The 23,559-nt window shown below is 55.2% G+C and overlaps 1 protein-coding gene across 4 annotated transcripts; it reads right to left on the bottom strand.

Annotated features, from left to right (window-relative positions):
- Positions 1–398: 398 nt before the first annotated feature.
- LOC129395024 (cadherin EGF LAG seven-pass G-type receptor 1-like) lies at positions 399–20,759 on the bottom strand. Of its 4 annotated transcripts, XM_063603077.1 has the most exons (7): positions 20,557–20,757; positions 18,943–19,047; positions 5,214–5,397; positions 3,338–3,481; positions 3,043–3,147; positions 1,422–1,517; positions 399–537 (listed from the first exon to the last, which is right to left on the bottom strand). In XM_063603077.1, exons 2-5 carry the CDS (start codon positions 18,943–18,945, stop codon positions 3,137–3,139), a joined length of 342 nt encoding a protein of 113 aa, XP_063459147.1. In that variant the 5' UTR covers positions 18,946–19,047; positions 20,557–20,757; the 3' UTR covers positions 399–537; positions 1,422–1,517; positions 3,043–3,136. The 4 variants fall into 4 exon arrangements, 3 of the variants coding, with proteins under 3 accessions (XP_063459147.1, XP_054961503.1, XP_054961502.1); XM_055105528.2 differs by lacking the exon at positions 1,422–1,517 and having other exon boundaries at positions 3,043–3,140; positions 20,557–20,759; XM_055105527.2 differs by lacking the exon at positions 1,422–1,517.
- Between the last annotated feature and the right edge of the window lie 2,800 nt (positions 20,760–23,559).

Raw genomic sequence — 23,559 nt, 5'->3', positions numbered from 1 at the left:
CCTCAGGTCGGGTGTGTGGGGAGAGAATCGAGTCCCTCGGGGCACAAGATGGGGTGTATGCTGGGGAGGGGGCATTTCTGACAGAAACACTGGGAAAAGGCCAGGCAAAGGGTGTGCAATGTTCCAGGGTGTGGTGTCCTGTGGCAGACCCAGAACCTCCCTCCCAGGGACACTGCAGGGCAGTGGTCTCTGTCTCTGGGCCAGGGTCACAGTGAAATGTCACTGTGAAGACCTGTGCTTGATCAGGATCAGGATTTTGACTTGTGGAATCTCTTTTGACTTAGGAGCCTCTGGAATGGGCCCTCTCCGTGTGCCCCATACCCAGGCCTTACCAGAGGCTGCAGCGGTTGGGGTCATAGGGCTCAGGCAGCAGCTGCCCCGGGGTACAGTAAACGATGACCAGAGTGAAGGTGAACTAGCCAGTGTCATCAGGGTGTCGCTTTCACCTGCTGATCGGGGCCTCCCCCTTGGTGCCAGGCCCTGGGCGTGTGGTCTGCGGGGTGGTCCTCCGGCTGGCTGGCCTTACCAGGGGGCCTTCTGCAACGTGAACAGAGCGTGAGGACTCCGGCAGGAGCACCTGTGTTCCCCAAGACAGCTGTCAGTGCCAGCAGGTGCTTCTCAAAACCCAGCAGATGTCCCACCGAAAAAAGTATGGTGCGTCCTCAAAAAATCAACCATAGGATTTACCACCTGACCCAGCAAGCCCACTTCTGGGTATACACCCAAAAGAACTGAAAGCAGACGCCCAGATACGTCTTCACCCCTGTTCAGAGCAGCACCATTCACACAGGCTGAAAGATGGAAACGACCCAGGCATGAGTCAACAGGTGAGTGGATAAACAATGCGAGCTCCATCCACACAACAGAATATTACTCAGCCTTCAAAAGGAGGGAAAGTCTGACGTTTGCTACAACACAGGTGAACCTAGAGAACATTACGCTCGGTGAAATAAGCCAATCACAAAAGGACAAATATTGTATGATTCCACTTATAGGAGGTCCCTAGAGGAGTCAAATTCAGAGACAGAAACAACGGTGGGCACCAGGGGCTGGGGAGTGGAGTTGGTGTTTTGTGGGCTAGAGTTTCAGATCTGCAGGATGAAAAGAGTTCTGGAGATGGACTGCTTAAACATGAATGTATCTGATGCAGTTTGGAGGTCTGGCCCCTCCAAATGTCATGTTGAAATGTGATCAGGGTTGGAGGTGGGCATGGTCGGGGTTGTTTGGGTCATGGGGGTGGGTCCCCCATGAATGGCTTGGTGTCCTCCCCTTGGTAACGAGCGAGTTCTCACTCTGTTAGTTCCAGAGAGAGCTGGCTGCAATGGAGAGTCGGGGACCTCGTCCTCTCAGTTTCAAGCATGACCCCACATCAGAGTCACCCCTCTTTTTAAGACACATGAGGGCCAGGCACGGTGGCTCACGCATGTAATCCCAGCACTTTGGGAGGCTGAGGCGGATGGATCACGAGGTGAGGAGATCGAGACCATCCTGGCTAACATGGTGAAACCCCGTCTCTACTAAAAATACAAAAAATTAGCTGGGCGTGGTGGCGGGCGCCTGTAGTCCCAGCTACTCGGGATGCTGAGGCAGGAGAATGGCGTGAACCTGGGAGGCGGAGCTTGCAGTGAGCGGAGATCGCGCCACTGTACTCCAGCCTGGGCGATAGCGTGAGATTCTGTCAAAAAAAAAAAAAAAAAAAAAAGACACATGAGGTAACACCATATACCTGACAAAATCCATTTACTAAGAAGGTTTCCAATTTTAAACTGTCCATTATGGAGTTTACCTTTTCATGTCCTTTTTATTTGGGGAAGTTTTTAGTAATTGTCACAGATCTGCAAAAAAAGCACCTTAAGAAAGTTCAGAATGTTCAAACTGTTTTGTATCATAATCTCAACCCAGGAGTGAAGATTTGTACATACACACACAGCATTCTGGTTTGTTTTTGTTTGTTTGTTTCTTGCAGGGAAGGGAAGGTGATTCTAAAATTTCGATTTCTATTTAGAAGCAGCTTCCCCTGCCTCCCCCACCCAGACAGGTTCTTGCTCTGTTGCCCAGGCTGGGCTGTAGAGGCATAATCACAACTCACTGCAGCCTCATCTCCTGGACTAAAGCAATCCTCCCGCCTCAGCCTCCTGAGTAGGTTGGACTACAGGCATGCGCCACCATGCCCAGGTAATTTAAAAAAAAACTTTTTTAGTATAGATGGGGTTTTCCTATGTTGTCCAGATTGGTCTTGAATTTCTGGGCTCAAGCGATCCTCCCCATGTCAGCCTCCCAAAGTGTTAGGGTTACAGGCGTGAGCCATCATGCCAGCTAGAAGCAGCTTTGAACCCAGGAGGCAGAGGTTGCAGTGAGCGGAGATCGCACCACTGCACTCCAGCCTGAGCGACACTGTGAGACACTGTTTCAAAAAAATTAATAATAAAAAATAAATAAATTAATAAATATGTCCAGCCAGTGTCAGTGTGACAGTTGTGGTCATTTTGATAACAGCAAGGGTTCAAGAAAGCCCTGGGAGTGATGTCTGATTAAAGGAACTGTCCCCCCAGTTCTTGCTGTCAACATCTTTGACAAGTTCAGCTTCACGGGTTCAACTGCCCATCAAAGACAATCAGCTCACACACAAATTTCAGTTTTCTTTTCTTTCTCAAGTTATCAGTTACAAGGCTGAGTATCCCTTAACTGAAATGTTTGGGAACATTCTGGATTCTTTTTTTTTTTGAGACAGAGTCTCACTCTATAACCCAGGCTGGCACATCTTGGCTCACTGCAACCTCTGCCTCCTGGGCTCAAGTGATTCTCATGCCTCAGCCTCCTGAGTAGCTGGGATCACAGGTGCCCACCACCACAGCTGGCTAATTTTTTGTATTTTTTAGTAAAGACGGGGTTTAACCATATTGGCCAGGGTGGTCTCGAACTGCTGACCTCAGGTGATCCCCCTGCCTCGGTCTCCCAAAGTGCTGGGATTACAGGCATGAGCCACTGTGCTCGGCCTGGATTTTGATTTTTTTTTATTTTAAAGTATCATTTCATACTTACCCTCCAATGAGCACTTCCTTTAAGTGTCAGGTTGGTGCTCAAGAAGGTTCAGATTCTGGAGCATTTCAGATTTCAGGATCAGGATGCTCAACCTCTACCTAAGCACTTGGACAAAACAACCCACTGTCACCAATAGGACTTGGTGCCAGCGAACACTCGGAACACTCCGGCCCCGGATCTTCAGTGCGCAGGGAGTATGGCGTGTTCATCCTCCTGGGATGCCCGCAGGGGGAGCCCTCCCCTCCCTGAACGCTGGGGACTCCGAGGGAAGTAGCAGGTTTCTAAGCGGTTCTACCTTTTTCTTCAGGTGGTTTGAAGAAGTTGGCTGGGAAGGAGATGGAGGACTCCAGCTCCCTGGGGAATTCTTCATGAATGGCGTCGAACCATGGGACTCTGGCTCCCGTGAAGTTGAACTTGTCAAAGATGTCGACAGCAAGAACTGGGGGGACAGTTCATTTAATCAGACATCACTCCCAGGGCTTTCTTGAACCCTTGCTGTTATCAAAATGACCACAACTGTCACACTGACACTGGCTAGACATATTTATTAATTAATTTATTTTTTATTATTAATTTTTTTGAAACGGTGTCTCACAGTGTCGCTCAGGCTGGAGTGCAGTGGTGCAATCTCTGCTCACTGCAACCTCTGCCTCCTGGGTTCAAGCAGTTCCCCTGCCTCAGCCTCCTGAGTAGCTGAGATTACAGGCACACACCACCATGCCCGGCTAATTTTTTGTATTTTTGATAGAGAATGGGTTTCATCATGTTGGCCAGGCTGTTCTCAAACTCTTGATCTCAAGTGATCTGCCTCCCTCGGCCTCCCAAAGTGCTGGAATTACAGGCATGAGCCACCGTGCCCAGCCTACTTATTTATATGTATTTTTTAAGACAGGGTCTCACTCTGTCACCCAGGCTGGAGTACAGTGGTGCAATCTCAGCTCACTGTAGCCTCAACCTCCTGGGCTCAAGCAATCCTCCCACCTTAGCCTCCTGAGTAGCTGGGAATACAGGAGCATGCCACCACACCTGGCTAATTTTTTTTTTAAATAGAGATGGGGTCTCACTATGGCACCCAGGCTGGTCTTGAACTCCTGGGCTCAAGCAATCTGCCCACCTCAGCCTCCCACAATGCAGGGATTACAGGTGTGAACCGCCATATCCAGTTGACTAACCATCTTTAGAACAGAAGCGACTTCCAACTTCCTGCATCCCATGTGTACCTACACCTGTCTGCAGTGAGCCTGAAGTGAGGCAGGATCCTCGACACTCACTCTTCTAGAGTCTCACACCCAAGGGTCTGGAAGGCCTGCCAAACCCCCAAGATCACGGCCTAACATCTCCCAAGCCCAGGACCTGTCCCCTGGGAGCCATGGGTGTGTCATTGCAGACTGTCTTCCCAAAGGCTCCATTTACAGATGAGGAAATGGAGGCCTTGCTGCTGAACCTTTTTTTTTTTTTTGAGATGGAATTTCCCTCTATCGCCCAGGCTGGAGTGCAGTGGCACCATCTCAGCTCACTGCAAGCTCCGCTTCCCATGTTCACGCCATTCTCCTGCCTCAGCCTCCCGAGTAGCTGGGACTACAGGCGCCTGCCACCACGCCCAGCTAATTTTTGTATTTTTAGTAAAGACAGGGTTTCACCATGTTAGCCAGGATGGTCTCGATCATCTGACCTCGTAATCTGCCCCTCCTTGGCCTCCCAAAGTGCTGGGATTACAGGCGTGAGCCACCGCGCCCAGCTTTTTTTTTTTTTTTTTTTTTGACAGAGTCTTCCCCTGTCACCCAGGCTGGAATGCAGTAGTGCAATCTTGGCTCACTGCAACCTCTGCCTCCCAGGTTCAAGTGATTCTCCTGCCTCAGCCTCCGAAGTAGCTGGGATTACAGGCATGCACCATCACACCTGGCTACTTTTTGCATTTTTAGTGGAGACAGGGTTTCACCATGTTGCCCAGGCTGGTCTCCAACTCCTGACTGCACGTGATCTGCCTGTCTCGGCCTCCAAAAGTTCTGGGATTACAGGCGTGAGCCACTGCGCCCAGCCTCTGAATCATTTTTCTAAGAGCATGGCCAAGTGGGGGCCGGGAGCCCACCTGCTCCACCCATGGGGAGCCAGCTCCTGGGCACACCCCTGAGGGTTGCAGGCCTCCACCCCCCACACAGCCAGTGCCTTACTCATGTCGGCGGTGATGATGACAAAGGGCTGCAGGTACGTCCACTGCACGTTGCGTGCCACGTTGCTGAAGTAGACCTCGAGGCGCCGGAGCAGCTGTGCCGTGCCACCCTCGCTCCGCTGGATCTGCTCCCACGCTGCCCTGGTGGCCGGGGCCAGGAGGGCGCTGCCCGAGTGGATGATGTTCTGGTCAGACAGACAGCGCTTAGTGCTCAGCCTGCGGAGGCCTGGCTCGTGGAACCGAGGGACATCAGCCCTGAAAGGCTTTGCTCGCCTAGAGAGCTCATTCATTCATTCCAGCCCTACACTTTAGATTGTGCTCTTTAATATTAGTCTCCAATTTTTTTTTTTTTTTTTTTTTTTTGAGACAGACTTTCGCTCTTGTTGCCCAGGCTAGAATGCAGTGGCACAATCTCGGCTCACTGCAACCTCCACCTCCTGGGAGCAATTCTCCCGCCTCAACCTCCGGAGTAGCTGGGATTACAGGCACACATGTGCCACCACTCCCGGCTAATTTTTGTATTTTTAATAGAGACAGGGTTTCACCATGTTGGCCAGGCTGGTCTTGAACTCCTGACCTCAGGTGTTCCACCTGCCTAGGCCTCCCAAAGTGCTGGGATTACAGGCATGACCCACTGAAACTGGCCTAGTTTTCAATTTTTTTTTTTTTTTAAGTTTCAGAGGAATAGAAAAATGTTACTAAGCTCGCAAAGTATATTAAAATCCAGAGAATTAAAGGTGCTTCATATTTTTAGCTTAATTTATTAGATTTACAAGCACTGTTTAAATGCTTGGAAGGTCTGTTTGCTAGCCAAACAACTGATATAGAAAAATAAAAATCAAATATATGACGTATATTAATTCCATTTAAAATACTTAAGGGAATTTCATGGTTTAAGTTAATAAATAGGATCAAACATTAATCAGAGTTGAATTCAAAGAGACAAGGAAGTCATTTTTTAGTACTTGATTTTCATAAATCCCAAACCCTACCACATAAACTAGAGAGACTGTGGGTGATTCAATGTCAGAGGCCGGGACTCTGTCGGAGTGAGCCCTGCCAGAGATTTTTCCACGTACACCTCAAGACGCTAAGGCAGGGAAGACATGTGGAGACGTCCCTGTTATATCAGAATTCCTCCTGAACCCCACATTTAAAGCAGTGACGGAATCACCACACCCTGGGCTGAGCAGAGGAGGCACACTGAGGCCACCATGGACATGCGGACAGCTCCTCTGCGGGTGACCCTCTGCCTCCGCGCACCCCAGGGTCTATGTGAATGACTGGGTGGAGGTGTGAGGCTGTGCTTAAGAGTTTGGGGACCACACCCAAGACAGAAACCAGGGCAGACACGGTGGCTCACGCCTGTAATCCCACCACTTTGGGAGGCTGAGGCGGGTGGATCACCTGAGGTCAGGAGTTCGAGACCATCCTGGCCAACATGGTAAAACCCCATCTCTACTAAAAATACAAAAACTTAGCTGGGCGTGGTGGCGGGCGCCTGTAATCCCAGCTACTTGGGAGGCTGCGGCAGGGGAATTGCTTGAACCCAGGAGGTGGAGGTTGCAGTGAGTCAAGATCACACCACTGCACTCCGGCCTGGGCAACAGAGCAAGACCATGTCTCGGAAAAAAAAAAAAAAAAAGACAGAAACCAGGAGGGAAAGCTGTTTACAGAATCACACATGGAGAACAAATGCCACTGGCCCAACTCTCAGGCTGGGACTCAAATTCCAGTGAGGGGACCCTTCCTGGTCTCTGGGGGCCCTGTGCAGACCAGAAGGTCTCGTGGGGGCCCTGCATAGACTGGAGGTCCTGTGGGGGCCCTGCGTGGATAAGACAACCAGGTTTAGTGTTGGGAGCAGGACACCAGCATAGGCTAGCCCAGTCCCACCACCTGAACAGAGGGGCTGTGATCCTCCAAGCTACCCAGGGAATGTGACAGCTGGGTGCACAGCTGGTCCCAATGGCCAGAATGTATGGAAATCCAAGCGTGGTGGCTCATGCCTGTAATCCCAGCACTTTGGGAGGCTGAGGTGGGTGGATCAGGAGTTTGAGACCAGCCTGGCCAACATGGTGAAACCCCGTCTCTACTAAAAAATACAATAATTAGCCAGTGGGGGCGGGGGGGTGGCACGGGCCTGTAATCCCAGCTACTCAGGAGGCTGAGGCAAGACAATCAGTCGAACCCGGGAGGCAGAGGTTGCAGTGAGCCTAGATTGAGACGGTAACACTGCACTCCAGCCTGGGCGACAGAGCAAGACTCTGTCTCAAAAAATAAAAAAAAAATAAATAAATAAAGAATGTATGGAAAATGTTAGCACAAATGGAGAAAGTTAGCTTAACCCTTGAGAGCAGGCAGGCAGGGAAAGGCAGGCCTGGGTGCCCTCCTGGCCCAAGTGGGCTCAAGAGGCCCTGCATACTCTGGTGGGGGGTGCTCTGAGGGGCAGCAGGGGTCCTGGTGGAGAGTGCTGGCAGGAGGACTCCCAGAGCCATGCAGCCTGGGTGTGGGATCGGATCCTCTTGCATTGCCTGCTCTACTGGCTCAGAACCCAAATCCCTCAAAGTGAGGAGTCCCACTCACTGGGAAGCAGTTTTTGGTTCAGATTTCCCATGGACCTTGGGAAACTTCCTCAGTTGTCCTGAAAGCTCTGCAGGGTGAGACCACTCCTTCCCTCCCACCCCTGAGAAGGGCCTGCACACAGTAGGTGCTCAGTCCATGCACGAGAGCAGGTGACGCTGGGGCCCCTGGGGCTTAGCAGCCCGAAGCCCAGGAGTTCTCTGCCTGGTGCATGCGTGGCTCACCCTGGGAGCAGGGCTGGGGTGTGCCGGCTGCTCTCCCAGCTGTGGACGCTCACACCCACCCTAGGTACAGGCTGGCAGGGGCTGCCAGGCTGGGGAGGCTGTGCCTGGGTTTTCCCTGGGGTCTTTCAAGTAAAGGGTGTTCTTTTCCTGTGCGCCAGTAGACGCTTTGGTCTCATTCATGAGGTTTGATTTTTTTAAAACATGCAATCCTACACTTTGGGAGGCCGAGGAAGGTGGATCACTTGAGGCCAGGAGTTCTTGATCAGCCTGGCCAACATGGTGAAACCCCATCTCTAGTAAAAATACAAAAACACAGCAGGGTGTGGTGGCGCACACCTGTAATCCCAGCTACTCCGGGGCTGAGGCAGGAGAATTGCTTGAACCCAGGAGGCAGAGGCTCTAGTGAGCCAAGATCGCACCACTGCACTCCTTCCCAGATGACAGAGTGAGACCCTGTCTCAAAACAAACAAACATGCAATTCTTTTTTTTTTTTTTTTTTTTAGGTGGAGACTCGCTGTCGCCCAGGCTGGAGTGCAGTGGCGCGATCTCGGCTCACTGCAAGCTCCGCCTCCTGGGTTCATGCCATTCTCCTGCCTCAGCCTCCCTAAGAGCTAGGACTACAGGCACCCGCCACCACGCCCAGCTATTTTTTTTCTTTTTTCTTTTGTATTTTTAGTAGAGATGGGATTTCACCGTGTTAGCCAGGATGGTCTTGATCTGACCTCATGATGCACCTGCCTCAACCTCCCAAAGTGCTGGGATTACAGGCGTGAGCCACCCCGCCCAGACAGTTTGTTTGTTTTTTGAGACAAAGTCTTGCTCTGTCACCCAAGCTGGAGTGCAATGGCACGATCTCGGCTCACTGTAACCTCCCCCTCCCAAGTTCAAGCAATTCTCCTGCCTCAGCCTCCCGAGTAGCTGGGATTACAGGTACCCTGCCACCTCAACCAGCTAATTTTTGTATTTTTAGTAGAGACAGGGTTTCACCATGTTAGCCAGGCTGGCCTCAAACTCCTGACCTCAATGATCCACCCCGTTCAGCCTCCCAAAGTGCTGGGATTACAGTTGTGAGCCACCACACCCAGTCCCAGTCTTTTTCCTATATGTGATTTACATTGGTTTTCACAAAAAATTTATAGCTATTTTTTTTTTAATTTTTAAATTTTTTGTAGAGATGGGATCTCACTATGTTGCCCAGGCTGGTCTTCAGCTCCTGGTCTCATGCAGTCCTCCCACCTCAGCCTCCCAAAGTGCTGGGATTATAGGCCTGAGCCACTGTGCCGCTGTGCCTGACCCTGCATTTTCACTTATCGTTACTTTTTCAGCACTCCTCCTTTAATTCCTAGTACCTCCTAAGACTTCTGTTGAAGCTCACCTGCTTAATTCCTCTTTGTGATTACACAATTTTATTTTTTGGAAAGCGTCATTGCCAGGGCTAGGCATAGTGGTTCACACTTGTAATCCCAGTATTTTGGGAAGCCAAGGCAGGAAGATCGCTTGAGCTCAGGAGTTCAAGACCAGCTGGGCAACATAGGGAGACTCCATATCTTAAAAAAAGAAAAAAAAAAAAGGAATGGTGGCACATGCATGTTGTCCCAGCTAGTTGTGAGGCTGAGGTGGGAGGATTGCTTGAGGCCTGGAGGTCAAGGCTGCAGTGAGCCATGATTGTGCTACTGCACTCCAGCCTGGATGACACAGCAAGACCCCGTCTCAAAAAAGAAAAGAAAAGAAAAAAGAAATAGGAAAAGAGTCATTGCCTGGGGTTCATTTTTTACTTTTTAAAGAGTGCAGAGTAGTTTTTAATGTATTTAAAACATTTCTGAAAATGGAACAAACTGGATAATGTTATTTTTTATTTGTTATTTTAATTAGGGGCATTTCTTCTTTCCTCCGTTAAGCATCAAAACTTGGAGACCAGATGGCAGATTTGCACCTTTACAACCAGAAGCTCAGGGAGAAGTTGAAGGAGGAGAACACAGTGGGTATGTTCAGATTGCTTTTGGGTACCTTGACCCAGCCACATTGTCTACCCTAGATTGGTGCTCACGGTACTTCTTGGTGGCATTTCAATAATAGGTTGAGTTGCATACCATCTCCCTTTACACTACCTTATGAAAATGACATTATTAAATAAGAATTTTGATGGAGCTGATAAGCTAGTAGAATTGGCACATGACCCCTTTTATACCCAGCCCTCTTGTCTGGTGTGCTTGAGGTAATAATAACCCCTTTTATACCCAACCCTGCTGTCCAGTGTGCTTCAGGTAGGAGTGTCCTGGCAGATCCATATATTGACTAATTGCTACTGTATGTAGTACATCCTTAGACCACCCATATTCTAGCATGTGCAGCCCAGGCTTGTACTGATGCCCTGCTGAGGTCTGGCATTTAAGAGAAAGACAAACAGCTCCTTCAGGCCAAGGATCTCTGTCAACAGGCTGAAGAGGTGAGGGTGCTGAGCCTCAGTACATGACCAAGTTTGGCTTCCACATGGTGATGTGCTGTGGCTTCATCCCACAGGTGAGTGCCTGGGTGAGGGTGTTCCCTGATGCTCTAATGCTGGTCACCCACTCATTGTTTTTTTTTTTGAGATGGAGTCTTGCTCTGTTGCCCAGGCTGGAGTGCAGTGGCGCGATCTCGGCTCTCCTGGGTTCATGCCATTCTCCTGCCTCAGCCTCCTGAGTAGCTGGGACTACAGGCACCCACCACCACGCCCAGCTAATTTTTTGTATTTTTAGTAGAGATGGGGTTTCGCCGTGTTAGCCAGGATGGTCTCGATCTCCTGACCTCATGATCCTCCCGCCTCAGCCTCCCAAAGTGCTGGGATTACAGGTGTGAGCCACCACGCCCGGCGGTCACCCACTCTTTATATGTGACAGAATGCCAGTCCCCTAGGCACCAGCAAGATTGACTACCTGATTTCTGAAAGCAGAATACAAGCTGTGATACCTGGAATGGGGAGAGTAGAAGCCGAGAGTCACTGAGCTGAGCCAGGCAGGCTCATGGGACATGCTGGGGCAGGCAGATCAGCATTCTAAGCAGAGGAAGCCTCAAGTGCAAAGGTGATGTTGCACAAGGCTCCTGATGAGTATGAAGGACTGGAGACAGTGGGTGACAGGTAGTGTGCCAAGTCAGGGATTAAGTCCTGATTATCAGCTCCTCTCCTGAGGCCTTTACAAATTATTATTTATTTAGATACAATTGAGATATAATTCACATAAGATCCACCACTTTAAAGGGTAGAATTAATTGGTTTTAGTACATTCACAATGGTGTGCAATCATCACTGCTGTTTAATTCCTATTATCCTAAAGCAGAACCCGTTAGCAGTCACTCCCCATTTCCCCGTTCCCTGGCCCCTGGCAACCTCTAATGTACCTTCCGTCGCTTTGAACTGACCTATTCTGGATATTTCATATGAGTGGAATCACATTACATGTGACCTTTTGTGTCTGGCTTCTTTCACTCAGGATCATGCTTCAAGGTTCTTCCATGTTGTAGCAGGTATTAGAATGTTATTTTTTTTATGGCTGAGTAATATTCCACTGTATGGCTAGGCCACATTTTTGTTTATGTATTCCTTTATATGGCTGAATAATACTGGGGCCTCTTGAACCATCATCTTTTAAACCTGTGAAGTGCCAAAGAAGGCTTTGGACAACCCAACTGCCCTGTGCTTCCCTCAAAGAAGCCATTATTGGACCATATTTTGGTTTCGTTAGGGACACAGTGCCCATTATATAAGAGCTAGTCCAGTTTAAAGCTACTGCTTCCCGAAGAGAGCATACTTTCAAATCTGTCTCCTCGTGGAAGCCCGTCCTGACTAGCTGGGTCCCTGCAGACAATGACCAAGCTCTCCCTGGCACAGGTGGAGGGCGAGTTCCCCAGCTGGAGGTCACTCAGGGCAAGATCCTCATGAAACCCAAGCAGATTTACGGTTCCCAGCCAACAGGCAGTCCTCACACTGGGCTCGCTAGAACTGCACAAGGAGTTTACCAGATTTACCAAGACCCCCGAGATCTCACCCACAGCTGGCTCCCCTGGAGTCACACAGCTGTCCGGAGCCAGTGAGCAGTACCATCCTCATAGTCCAGGTGAGGACGGCTGGGTGCAGGTTGTGGTCCTGTTTTCCAGGTCAAGGGGTGCAAGTGGTGGGGTCTACAGGTCTTGGTCCTGTTGCTGAGGTCAAGGGGTACAAGTGATGGGGTCTACAGGACTTGGCTGGCCCAGCAGAGTGGTGTTTCAAAGAAATGAAGTGAAGTCTTACCCAGAACCCCTGTGTGTGAAGCAGATGAGAAGCGGGCTGGTCTGTTTGGAGCACAGGTAGCCCCTCAATGTCCCTTCAGACTCCAGGATCAAGGAACCACCTCGGATCAGCTGCAGCCTGGCTAGGAAGGGTGAGGGGCCAGGGAGGACACCTGCCCTGCTTCCTGCTTGTCGTGCCTCGGACAGCACCAGGTTCCGGAGGCTTCCCACTCCTTGGGAGGGCTGAATGAGTCCTGGGGGAGTGTGTGCTGCAGCCACTCGGGGGCAGTGCTGAAGAGTGGGCTCCTCAGATGCCTGGGGCACTAAGGCCCACTGGGGCCACCAGCTAGGTCGGCTGCAGTGATTGCCCCATGCTCTGTACACTGCCACATACCAGGCACCGTTCTAAGTGCTTCATCGGACTCAACTCACCCACTTGCCCTAGCAGGTAACCAGGCAGATGTCACTGATCTGTTTTACAGATGAGGAAACTGATGTGCAGAGTGACACTCCTGAGACCGTGAAGCTTGTAAATGGGGCAGCTGGGTTTTGACCCTCAGTCTGGCTTTAGAGCACAGGCCCTGACCATGACACGACCCTGCCCCTCTGTCAAGGGGAGGCCTGACCATTGGGACCAGCTGTGCACCCAGGTGGCACCTTCCCTGGGTAGCTTGGAGGATCACAGCCCCTCTGTTCAGGTGGCGGGACTGAGCTAGCCCATGCTGGTCTCCTGCTCCCAACACTAAACATGGCTGTCTTCCAGAAAGAGGACAGAGCTCAGACACTGAGAGCTTGGGCAGGCAAATGGGAAATGACGGGAGGCTGCACCGTGCACCTCTGTGCCGGGGGTCTGACAGCCAGGCTGTGGGGAGGGGACCTTTCCATCCTGCTCTTGAGGTGCACACAGCACCAGAGGGTGAGCCCAGGGGCCGAGTCACCACAGCACCCATGTGCAGGGAGAGTCTCGATGGTGGGGGCCGCTGACCAGGACGGTCCTCCTCAAAAGAGTTTTACAAAATAACCCTTTGCATAAAATAAGCATTGTACTTTTCTCTATTGAGGTGTAATTGACATAAATTGCACCCATTTAAAACGTATAATTTGGTACCTTTTGACATGTTTGTACCTGTGAACCTCTGACCACAGTTGAGGTGGTTACCCCCCAAAGGTTCCCCGTGCCCTTCCCTGCCCCGGGCAACCATTCTTCTATATTGTCACTGTAGATTAGTTTACATCTTGTGGAATTTAATCTAAACAGAATCATACAGTATGTACTCCTTTTTGTCTGACTTCTTTCACTCAGCATAATCATTCTGATATTTATCCATGTCTAAAATCCTTTGATATTCATCCATGATACACATCCACGTTGCATGTGTCAAAAGTCAGTTCCACTGTATTGATATCACATAGCCTGTTTATCCATTCACATGTGGACAGACTTCTGGGTCATTTCCAGTTTTTGCTTATACGAATAAAGCTGCTATAAACCTTTGTATACAAATCTTTGTCTGGACAAATGCTTCCACTTATCTTGGGTAAATACCTAGGAGGGGAATGACTGTGTCATATGGTAGGTTCATATTTAACTCTTTAAGAAACTACCAAACTATTTTCCAAAGTGGTTGCATCATGTTATATTCCCACCAACAGCATATGAGAGTTCCAGTTCCTCCACATCCTTGCTAACACTTGATATTTTCTGTTTTAAATTACAGCCATCCTAGTGGGTGTGAAATATTATCTCACTGAGGTTCTATTTTGCATTTCCATAATGACTAAAGATGTGGAGCATCTATTCAGGTGCCTGTTTGCTGACAAAATGTCTTCTTTGGTGAACCATCTGTTCAATTATTTTGCCCAATTTGTGAATAGGTTTTTTTCTTATTATTGAGTTTTGAGAGTTATTTGTATATTTAGGATATAAGTCTTTTACCAGATATATGATTTGCAAATAGTTTCTCCTGATTTGTTGTTTGTGTATTCTCTTCAAAGTGTCCTTCAGAGGCCAGGCACGGTGGCTCACGCTTGTAATCCCAGCACTCTGGGAGGTTGAGGTGGGTGGATCACTTGGGGTCAGGAGTTCAAGACCAGCCTGGCCAACATGGTGAAACCCCATCTCTACTAAAAATACAAAAAAATTAGCCTGGTGGTGGGCACCTGTAATCCCAGCTACTCAGGAGGCTGAGGCAGGAGAATCGCTTGAACCCGGGAGGCAGGGAGGTTGCAGGGGCTGGCTGTGGCCACAGGCTGGGGACAGAGGCCAGGTCTGAGGCTGGTCCTCAGTGAGGAGTAAAGGGGATGGACCGGGAGACAGGGTGCAGGTTTGACACTGATTTTGCCTTTGGGGATGGGTCGAGGGAAGAGGCTGAGACTCTGGGCTTGGACGTTGGGTACGGAGGATGTGACACTAGCAGACAGGCTGGATCTGGAGGCCTAAGGTGTGCAGTGTGGGGAGCTGTGTGTGCAGGAGAGATGCGGGGCACTAGGGAGCCTGAACCCCTGCTCCAGTGCACAGGCCTGGCACACGGCAGGGAGGAGGCAGTCACCATTCCCTGACCCGCCCGGGCCTGGGAGGCAGGGCAGAGCTGGTGATGGGCCAGGCTGGGGCCTTGGAACGACATCTGGCATGTGGCGGTGGAGGGGGGACATGTAACTGGGGACTGTGGACTCCCAGCTGGAATCCACCTCCACCTTCCACATCCACGCACTGCCTTTTGGTCTTTACTGAGCACCTGCTGTGTGCAGGGGCTGCTCTAGCCCCTGGGACCACCAAGGGCCAGCCCTCCGCAACCCCAGCCCTGCATTCAGCCCCCACCCACTTCCTCCAGAGCCCCACACCCCACACACTGAGGACTCTACGCGTTTTCCCACTCTTGAAGGCACTGAGCTGGGAACACCACCTCTGGCTACCAGCTGTGGACTGCAGAGAGGCCTACGGTGACCACGAAGGTGGAGCTGCCCAAGGTCATACAGCTAGCCGGCACTGCACAAGCTGATCCCATGGCTGCCCAGCCTTGGGGAATGGGGGACTTCTGGCATGTCCCCGAGCTGGCCTCATCTGGGCCCTGGTAGAACGCAAATAAAGGCAACACCTCAACAAGGTTGTGATAGCGGGACAAATTGAGGACACAGTGCCAGGGATCCAGGCAAGCAAGGGACAATCCAGGAAGGCTCCCAGGAGGAGGTGAGGGGCCTGAAGCCCACCCTGGCCTGAGCCCCTCCTCGGTACTCTAGCCTGCTTAGCCCTACCCGCTTCCTCGACGGGCCCCTCACCCAGCCTCAGCCTTGGCCTGACATTTCCCGTGACATTTGCTACAAAGAAATTGAGTCATAAATCCAAAGGTTAAATTTGCACATCGCCTCAAACTGCTGGGAGAAGCAGTGGTCCCTCCACCCACTGGGCGCCCCGTGGGTGCGGGGTTTGTGTGGCAGGGTCTACCCATCCCGGGGCACTTGCTGGAGGCCCACAAGTCTCCTCCTCTGGTCCTCCGGGGCACTTCAACCACTGTTTCCCAAAACAGGTTCCTGGGCACACCAGGCCCTGAGGTACATCGCATAGGGGTGCCTCTCAGAGAAGGTGCTGCCCCCCCCTCTCCAAAACAGGGCCCAAGACGCCCTGCGGGAAAGGAGCACCATCAGCACCATTCATTCCAGCAGGTCCCACATTTGACCACAAAGCCCTTATGTGATACCCCCAACATTCCAAAGAATTTCAACTCCACGGACCGTGACCCGTGACAGCCAGCTAAGAATGCCAGGGTGCCGACTGGAGAGCCGAGAGGCACCCGGGGGCCCAGGGCAGGCTGCTCTGAGTGAGGCTGGGTCAGCACCTGACACTCCACTCCCAGATCAGCCCGGCTCCATGTGCCAGGGCCCTGAATGGGGCTTACCGCCTGCCAGGCCCGTGTAGACCTACATGGGGACCCTGGCCTGTGCCCACTCAGCCCCTCCTAAGGCCACTCTTGAGGTGTGCCAACAGCCCTGCCTTTCTTCTCCACCTCCTGGTCTGGCTGCCGTGGGTTGCCTCCATCGGACAGGACACAGCTGTGGGACAGTGCCAGCATCACCCCATGCCCCGCTGCCCTGCTGCCCCGCAGAAGAGGCCCCGCAGGCCATAGCGGGCACGACCAGAGGCTGTGTGAAAGAGGGAGAGGAGAGGCGGCCCCAAGGCACCCACTGCACAAATGGCTGCCCAGACTCTACTCGCTCATCATCACCCACCCGGCCAGCCCACGGTTGTCAAAGGCCTCAGCGGGCTAGGAGGGGCGGGATCTGGCCCTGCTGCCGAGTCCCCTGAAATCAGCCCAAGCATCAGGGGAGAGGCACGTGACCAGCCCCTAGACCTGGTGTGTGCCAGCTGAGGACATGGTGGGGTGGGTGTGCAGAGCTGCATCTCCCGGTGCCCAGCACCACGGCTGCAGGCAGTGCAGGAGGCCGGTGCAGGTTTGGATAAATAAATGATGGTGCATTCTCAGGAAGGGATTCCACACACACCAGAAGACCCATGATGCACAAGAATAGTTCCCGATGTGCAAAATGTTTAAAATACAGCGATAAAAGAAACGGCAGCACAGAACACCTGGTGTGGGGGAACCCAGCTGGGCCCCAGGGACAGTGCAGGGAGATTTGCGGGGTGGGGCAGCATGCCCGCCATCCGATCGGGCTTCCCTGGGCCACTCTGTGACCTCCTATCCTTTAAAGCATTTAATCCTAGAGATGCACGATGCCAAGGATCACACCCCTTGATTTGCCTGGCTCAGAAGAGAATCTGACAGGCTAGGAATGAACGAGTGAATGAATGAACAAATGAGAAAGTGAACGGACGGTTGGGGCAAGTGCAGCATCTGGGATCTGGCTTTGAGGAGGGTGCCTGTGACCTTGGCCTGGGTGCAGCCAGACCGCAGAGCAGGGACACTGAGGGGTGCAGAGAAGGACCCGAGAGGGCATCTGCACAGCTGCAGAGGCAGCAGGCGGCCAAGCCAGCTCCCTGAGGCCCAGGCCCTGGGTGGCTGCAGAGGGTCAGGCAGGCCAGCCTGGGGATCAGAGGTCAGGCTCGCCAGAATGGGGGTGGGATGGCATGAACCTCATTGATCAGACAGTAGCCAAGTGTCAGGAGCCCTCACTAACCCTGTGCCAGGGCCGGGCGGGGCGCCTGGCTCACACACGCATTTGTTCATTTCCAGGTCATCCTGAAACTCCCCGTGTGCTTCCTGCTCTTGACCCCTTTCCCAGGTGCACAGATCGAGGCTCCTGGTGAGAGGTTCCGGGCCACAGGCCCAGGACAGCAGGAGGGCTCCTCTGCCTCCCGCCCGTCCTGTCCTCACCAGCTGGACCCTCCTGGTGTTGCACCGGCTGCACAGGGCCGTCCGTGCCACAAAGCATGAATTCAAGGCTGGGGCAGGGACGAGGAGAGGGCAGTGCTACAAGGCTGTACTGTCCTTGGGCAGAGGGAGGGGGAGGGCACGGTCCCACACGCCCTGGCCCTTATAGCAGTGACCACCTGTCACTCACAGCAACAGCAAACAAACCCTGGCCCCTCCACAGGCTGTGGGCCAGTCCCCAGCCTCCCAGGACAACAGGACCTTCCCCCACCTTCCAGGGCCCCAGCCCCTGTGGGGGTGTCCTCCATAGACCCTCCACAAGCCCTCTGGCTTTCGGAGACCTGCTGGGCCAGGCCCTCCCTCAGCCTCTCCCCTGCTTCTCACTCCTTGCAAACCTACGTTTCTGCCAGTCCCAGTGGAAGGACCCTGGCACAGGGAAACTGAGGCTCAGGGGTTCCACAGCCCCCAAGGTGAGGAACAGGGGGAGGGCAGGGAGGGAGTGAAGGTACTGCAGGAGGGTCTCCCAAGCTGGGCAGCATCCCTGCCCTGTCCCCCCTCCACTCACCTGTGGCCTGAGTTGCCTGACTAGGGGCTTTTATTGTCCCTTCTGCAAATGGATGGGGTGAGGGGCCAGCTGGAAGTGCAAAGGTCCCAGGAGGACTCTGCTGAGTGGGGGTGTGGGGAGGTGTTCTGGGCATTCTGAGGCAGAAGCACCAGAGTCAGAACTCCACAGGGAAAGCCGGGCCAATTCCGCCCAGCCTCAGCCTGGAAGTGCCCCGATAATCCCTGACCACTGGCCCATGGTGCAGGTGAGGAAGACTGAGGCAGAGAGGTGACCTGTCACACCCAAGGTCACACTGCCAGCAGGTGGCTGAGCCAGGACCCAAATCCAGGTCACGGTTCTGCCACGGCAGGCCCTGCACGTGCCCCTCTGCCAGGTGGCGTCTAGGTGCTGATGGCCACCCATTCCCACCCCCGGCATGGGAGCTCACTTCCTCCTCACCTCAGTAGAGAAGAACAGGGAACAGTACCCCCTTTATAGATGGGAAGACTGAGGCTTAGAAAAAGAGACTGGCCAGCCCCACTGCTTCAGCTGCTCCTCTGCTAGTATGTTTCACCCTCACACAACCTACAAGGATAACCTGCTGGTCCCCACTCTATAGATGAGCCTCTGTTGGTGGCCAGGGGAGCAGGAGGTGTGGCCTGCCAATCCAAGCCCCAGCCCAGGGCCCTTGCCACAGTGCTAGTGGGCCACCCTTGCCCATCATGCAGCATGGCATCCATCTGCTCAGCACCCTACACAACACCGGAGGTAGGGGAGCCCACCACGAAACCCCTCACCAAGAAGGTCCTCACCATGGAGAAACTGAGGTACTGGAGGCAGGGCCTCTGCAGTCACGCTGGGTCACGTGCTCCAGTCAGCCAAGCTGCAGCGGCCACCAAGGGTGCCCAGGGTCTGGCCTGTTGGTCACAGTGTTGACCTCATGGCCTGAAATGGGTCTTCCCTGACCAGGCAGGTTCCAGCCCACCATCATCTATCACTGCCTCAGCCCTGGTGGGTGGGGAGTGGCTGGGAGACCCTGCCCCTCACACCCTGGGCTGGGGGCATTCAATGAGCCCCCAACACACATTCCAGGGCCTCTGCTCCAGATTAGGCCACAGCCTGTCTAGGCACACAAGGGGCACCCACACCCTGGAGGCAAACAGACATATGCCTATGTGCCCGCAGGCACACATGATCACGCGCACAGACACACGTGCAGATGCATACCAAGTTACACACATGCGCACACGCCCGAGGCGGGGACCCCCAGGACACGGAGGCAGGCAGGCAGAGGTGGGGCCCAGGATGTCTTGCCCCTGTCTGTGGGCCTGGCCTCCCCACTCAACAGACGAGCATGTGGGTGCGGGAGTGGGTATTGCGAAAGGGGCCCAGCATGTACCACCCGTGGAGACCACAGCAGGCATGCCGCGTGCATGCATGTGTGGCCGTGGGCGTGCAGGCGGGGGCGAGGACACAGATATGCACCCTCAGAGTCCGTGTGTGCACCCAGTGTTCCTGCATGTGCACACTGGGGCGGCGTTGGCTCGCATGTGCACCAGAGGTGTGCAAGTGTGCAGTCCATGTAGACACGTGCACGTGCAAGGAAACGTGTGTGCAGCCTGCGGCACCATGGACATCAGCAGGGCAGCCTGGGTGGGCACCTGGGGAGCACCCTCCAGGCAGGGCATGCCCAACTCACATGGAGCCCACCCTCCCTTGCCCCCACTGCGAGACCTCACACCCAGTCGGGCGGGGGAGTCTCACGAAGGCTGCCAGGGAGGGGTTGCTGATTGCCCCACCACCCCTGATTCCCCCAGCCAATCCTCTCAATGTCCCTCGGGCTGCGGATGACTGGGCATTGCTGCCTCCTCTCACCGCCCGCCCTGGAGGCAGCGTTGGGACAACCTTGTCCCCCACGCCCTCAACTGCCGCCAACGCCCCCATTGATCCCCCTGAGGCCTGACCTCAGAAAAACGGGAGGTTCTGAGCCCAGTCCGCGAGGCGGGGGCGGAGGCGGCCCGATACCCCCACCTACTCTCGGTACCCGCGTTTCTGCAAAAAAACCCCGCTCATTAACCCCTTCGTGGCCGCGGCGCCGAGGCCGGACCCCGTCCTTCCAGCCCGCGGCCCCCACCCCGGACCTGGCCCAGCCTCGGGGACACCCGGGCCGCCACCCCCAGCCCCGCCATCGCCGTCAACTTACCCGGGAAGCGGCAACTTTTCCTGCTGCCTCCGGCTCCGCCCTCCCGGGGCCGGGGCGCCCTTGGCCCCAGCCTGGCGCGGCACTGCGGTGGCCCTCCCGGCCGCCCGGCTACGCTTCCCCAGCCTTGGAAGCCCTGGACGAGCCCTGCGGCTCCGAGGAGGGGCGAACCACCCCGCTCTGCGCCCCGCCGCCTGCTGGGCTCTGGCGCCGCGTGGACACTCACCTCCAGTGGACGCCCTCTTCATCATAGGGGTCAGGCGGAGCTGGTCGGGGACCGAAAGTCGCTTCGGGGCGGGCGCCAGTCTCCGGCCCAGCCCCGGGCCGGCATCCAGGCGCCGCCGCTCCGGCCCAGCCGCGGCCCGGCAGCGGGTCTAGGCTCCGCGCGCTCCGCTCCGCCCGGCTCGGGCGGGGCTCGGGCCGCGGGCGCGCAGGGAGCGCAGGGCGCGGGAGGCGGCGGCGGGCGGGGCCCTCACCTGGGCGCAGGCGCCGGCCTGGGCGGGGGCTGGGGGGGGCGGGCCTCGGCGGGGGCTGGGGGGCGCGGGCCTGGGCGGGGGCTGGGGGGCGCGGGCCTGGGCGGGGGCTGGGGGGCGCGGGCCCAAGTTGGGGCGTGAGCGGCGCGGCTGGCCGGGGAGCGTAGGCCGGGCAGCAGGAGGTGCTCAGCCCACCGGGCCCTAGACAAAGCCGCGCATTCCTGAAGAGGCGGCGGCCCTGCAGGCGGCGGAGGGGATGGCGGCTGGGGCCATCGAGGCCTGGGGATGGCCTCTGCCCGACCCACTCGCTTCCTGGCCTCACGAAACCCATGAACCCCCCGCCCCCCCCCCCGCCCCCTGCACAGAAGCCCCTTGCTGGAGCACGATCGCCCCCATTTTTCAGTAAGAAACAGGCTCAAGGCTTAAGAGCGTTCTGGGGGCCCTCCTGGGCCTTTGTGGCCCTCTCTGCATCACCCCAGGGAGGGGACCCAGGCCTGATGTTACCCATAACCCTGCAGGGGTCCCCCACCTCTTCCTTCCTTGGGAATGTGGCCTCCAAACCCAGAAGACGCTCTCCGAGGCCGCCTGCTTAGTATCCCCCGCTCTACCAAGCCAGCCCCCAGCGGGGCGGGGTGGGCGTCATGGAGCCAGAGAACCCAGTGACGCCCCTACACACACCACACAGGGTGGTGTTCCTTCTCCGTCTTCTGCTCGGGGCGCATCCGATGATGATGAGCTCCTAGGCCCATCCCGGGGTCTTCAGACAACTGCCAGGCTGTCCCTGCACCTGGAGGAGTGCTGGGAGTCAGCTCAGCCGGGCTGGGTCCTCCCCAGGCCCACCCTGCATGACAGGACCAGGGTCTTGCAGGCCAACCTGGTGTCAGTCTGTAGGACCCTGACTCAAGGACGGAGTGGGCCAGCCTGAGGTCTTGATGGCCCCCCTCAGAGCCCAGGTCCACTGATATGAAGCAGAGAGACCTGGTGACTGGGCAGCCCTGTGCTCTCTGCCTGCCCCTGGCCATGGAGGTGGCCCTGAGGGAGATGAGCAGGGCACAGGGCTGGTGACCTGCCTGCCTTGTCCAGAGGAAGTGAGGACCTCCCAGAGCCCTGGTGCTCCCATCTGATCCCAGTGGCAGGCAGCTTCCCAGGGTGGAGCCATGCTGGCCGGGCCCTCTGCCTGGTGTGGAGGCTGCACTGCCCACATGCCTCTGGCTGCCGCTCTGTGGCCCTCATCACCTTGGCCTGCTTTATCCCTATCACCCTTGTCCCAGCCTAGGCTTACGAGGGCATTGTGGAGTGCATGCCATTCCCAGCCACACAGAAGGTGAGGTGGGGCCCAGACACCCCCAGCCACTCTGTCCCCTGGCCTCCTGAAGGGGTGGGCTGTGCACACACTGCCACCTCCCCAGAGGGTGCTGGCTGCCGAGCGCCACCAGCTCAGCCCCTGAGGTGGCTCAACAGGTCCTCCCAGAGCCACACCAAGACGTCATCACCCATTGCACAGATGGGGAACCTCAGGCGAAGCTGACAGAGCCAGTGGGAGGCTGAGGCCTGACCCCCAAACAAGCATTCTTCCTCCAGGGTCCCTGCGCACAGCAGCCCCTAGACTAGGAACTGAGCTCTCACCACAGGGATGTATCAGACCCTACATGAGTCATGTGGCAGTGGCCATCAGTCTGAGGACAGTGCTGGGGTGGACCAGGCTCCAGTCTCGGGCTGCTCTGTGCTTGCAGAGAGGGCTTGAGAGGACACTTGCGTGCTTACTATGCAGGCGTCTCTTCAATTACCAGTGACCCAGAACGGCCCACTACAATTGAAGATTGTGACCCCACACCCTATCTCATAGGTTTAAAGCCCCTCCCACCCCTCCTGCAGCAGCCAAAGTGACCATTCTGGGGCATGGGATGGGCATGGGGGGAAATGGGGAGCCAGGGCTAACCTGGAGGCTTCTGGCACCACAGCCCTCTCCAGCCATCAAGTCCGGCTGTTCCCAGCTGCTCTGGGCTGGGACCTGGGCCTCCACCTCCCCACCTGTCTGTGCAGTGGGAGCAGGCCCGAGGCCCACAGAGGGAGCGCTGGGGGACCGGCTGGTTTCCTGTGTCCGCCACCTCGGTCAGCACCTTGGCCAGCGCCCTCCCCACTGGAAGCTGAGCCCACTCCTGGGTGCTAGCTGGAACGGTTAGGTGTGGGCCAGCGCTGATAGGGAGTTATGGGGGTGCAGAGGCAGAGTTGAGCAGGACTAGGCAGCCGGTCGGTCTGCTACCAGCAAGGCACAGCCCACTTCTCAGGCTGCGCATGTGGGAGGGTTTGGTAAGCCACATTTTTCAGGGTGTAGCCAGGTCAGGGGGCAGCATGGGGAGTGGTGTACTCTCTGGGCAGGCGACCGCGGAGCCATCACTCCCCCAGGGCCCAATGGGCAAGGGAGGGAGGGCAGCAAGGGAGGGTTGGAGCACCTTGTCAAGGGGCATGGCCAGTTCTATCGAGTCACCTTGTGGGAGGAGCCAGGGACCCTGTGGGCAGAGCCTGACCGTCTGCTGCCCGGAGTCTACACCAATCAGTTCCTAGGAAAGGAAGCCCCAGCAGGGGTGCTGGGAGGACAGGCCATCTGTGCCTAGTTGATGCAAGCTCCCAGGCTTTCTGGACAAGTGGCCCTGGAGATCAGGAGTGAACTGGAGACTGCAGACAGCTGTGACCTCAGGGCTGGGCAGACCTGTCACACCCTACCTGGACTGGGTCAGCAGGGCCACGCGGGCATC

Source organism: Pan paniscus, chromosome 23 (genome assembly GCF_029289425.2).
Source record: "Pan paniscus chromosome 23, NHGRI_mPanPan1-v2.0_pri, whole genome shotgun sequence".
NCBI classification, from domain to species: domain Eukaryota; kingdom Metazoa; phylum Chordata; class Mammalia; order Primates; family Hominidae; genus Pan; species Pan paniscus.
The sequence above is the reverse complement of the archived record's forward strand: the minus strand, read 5'-3'. Positions and strand labels throughout refer to the sequence as shown.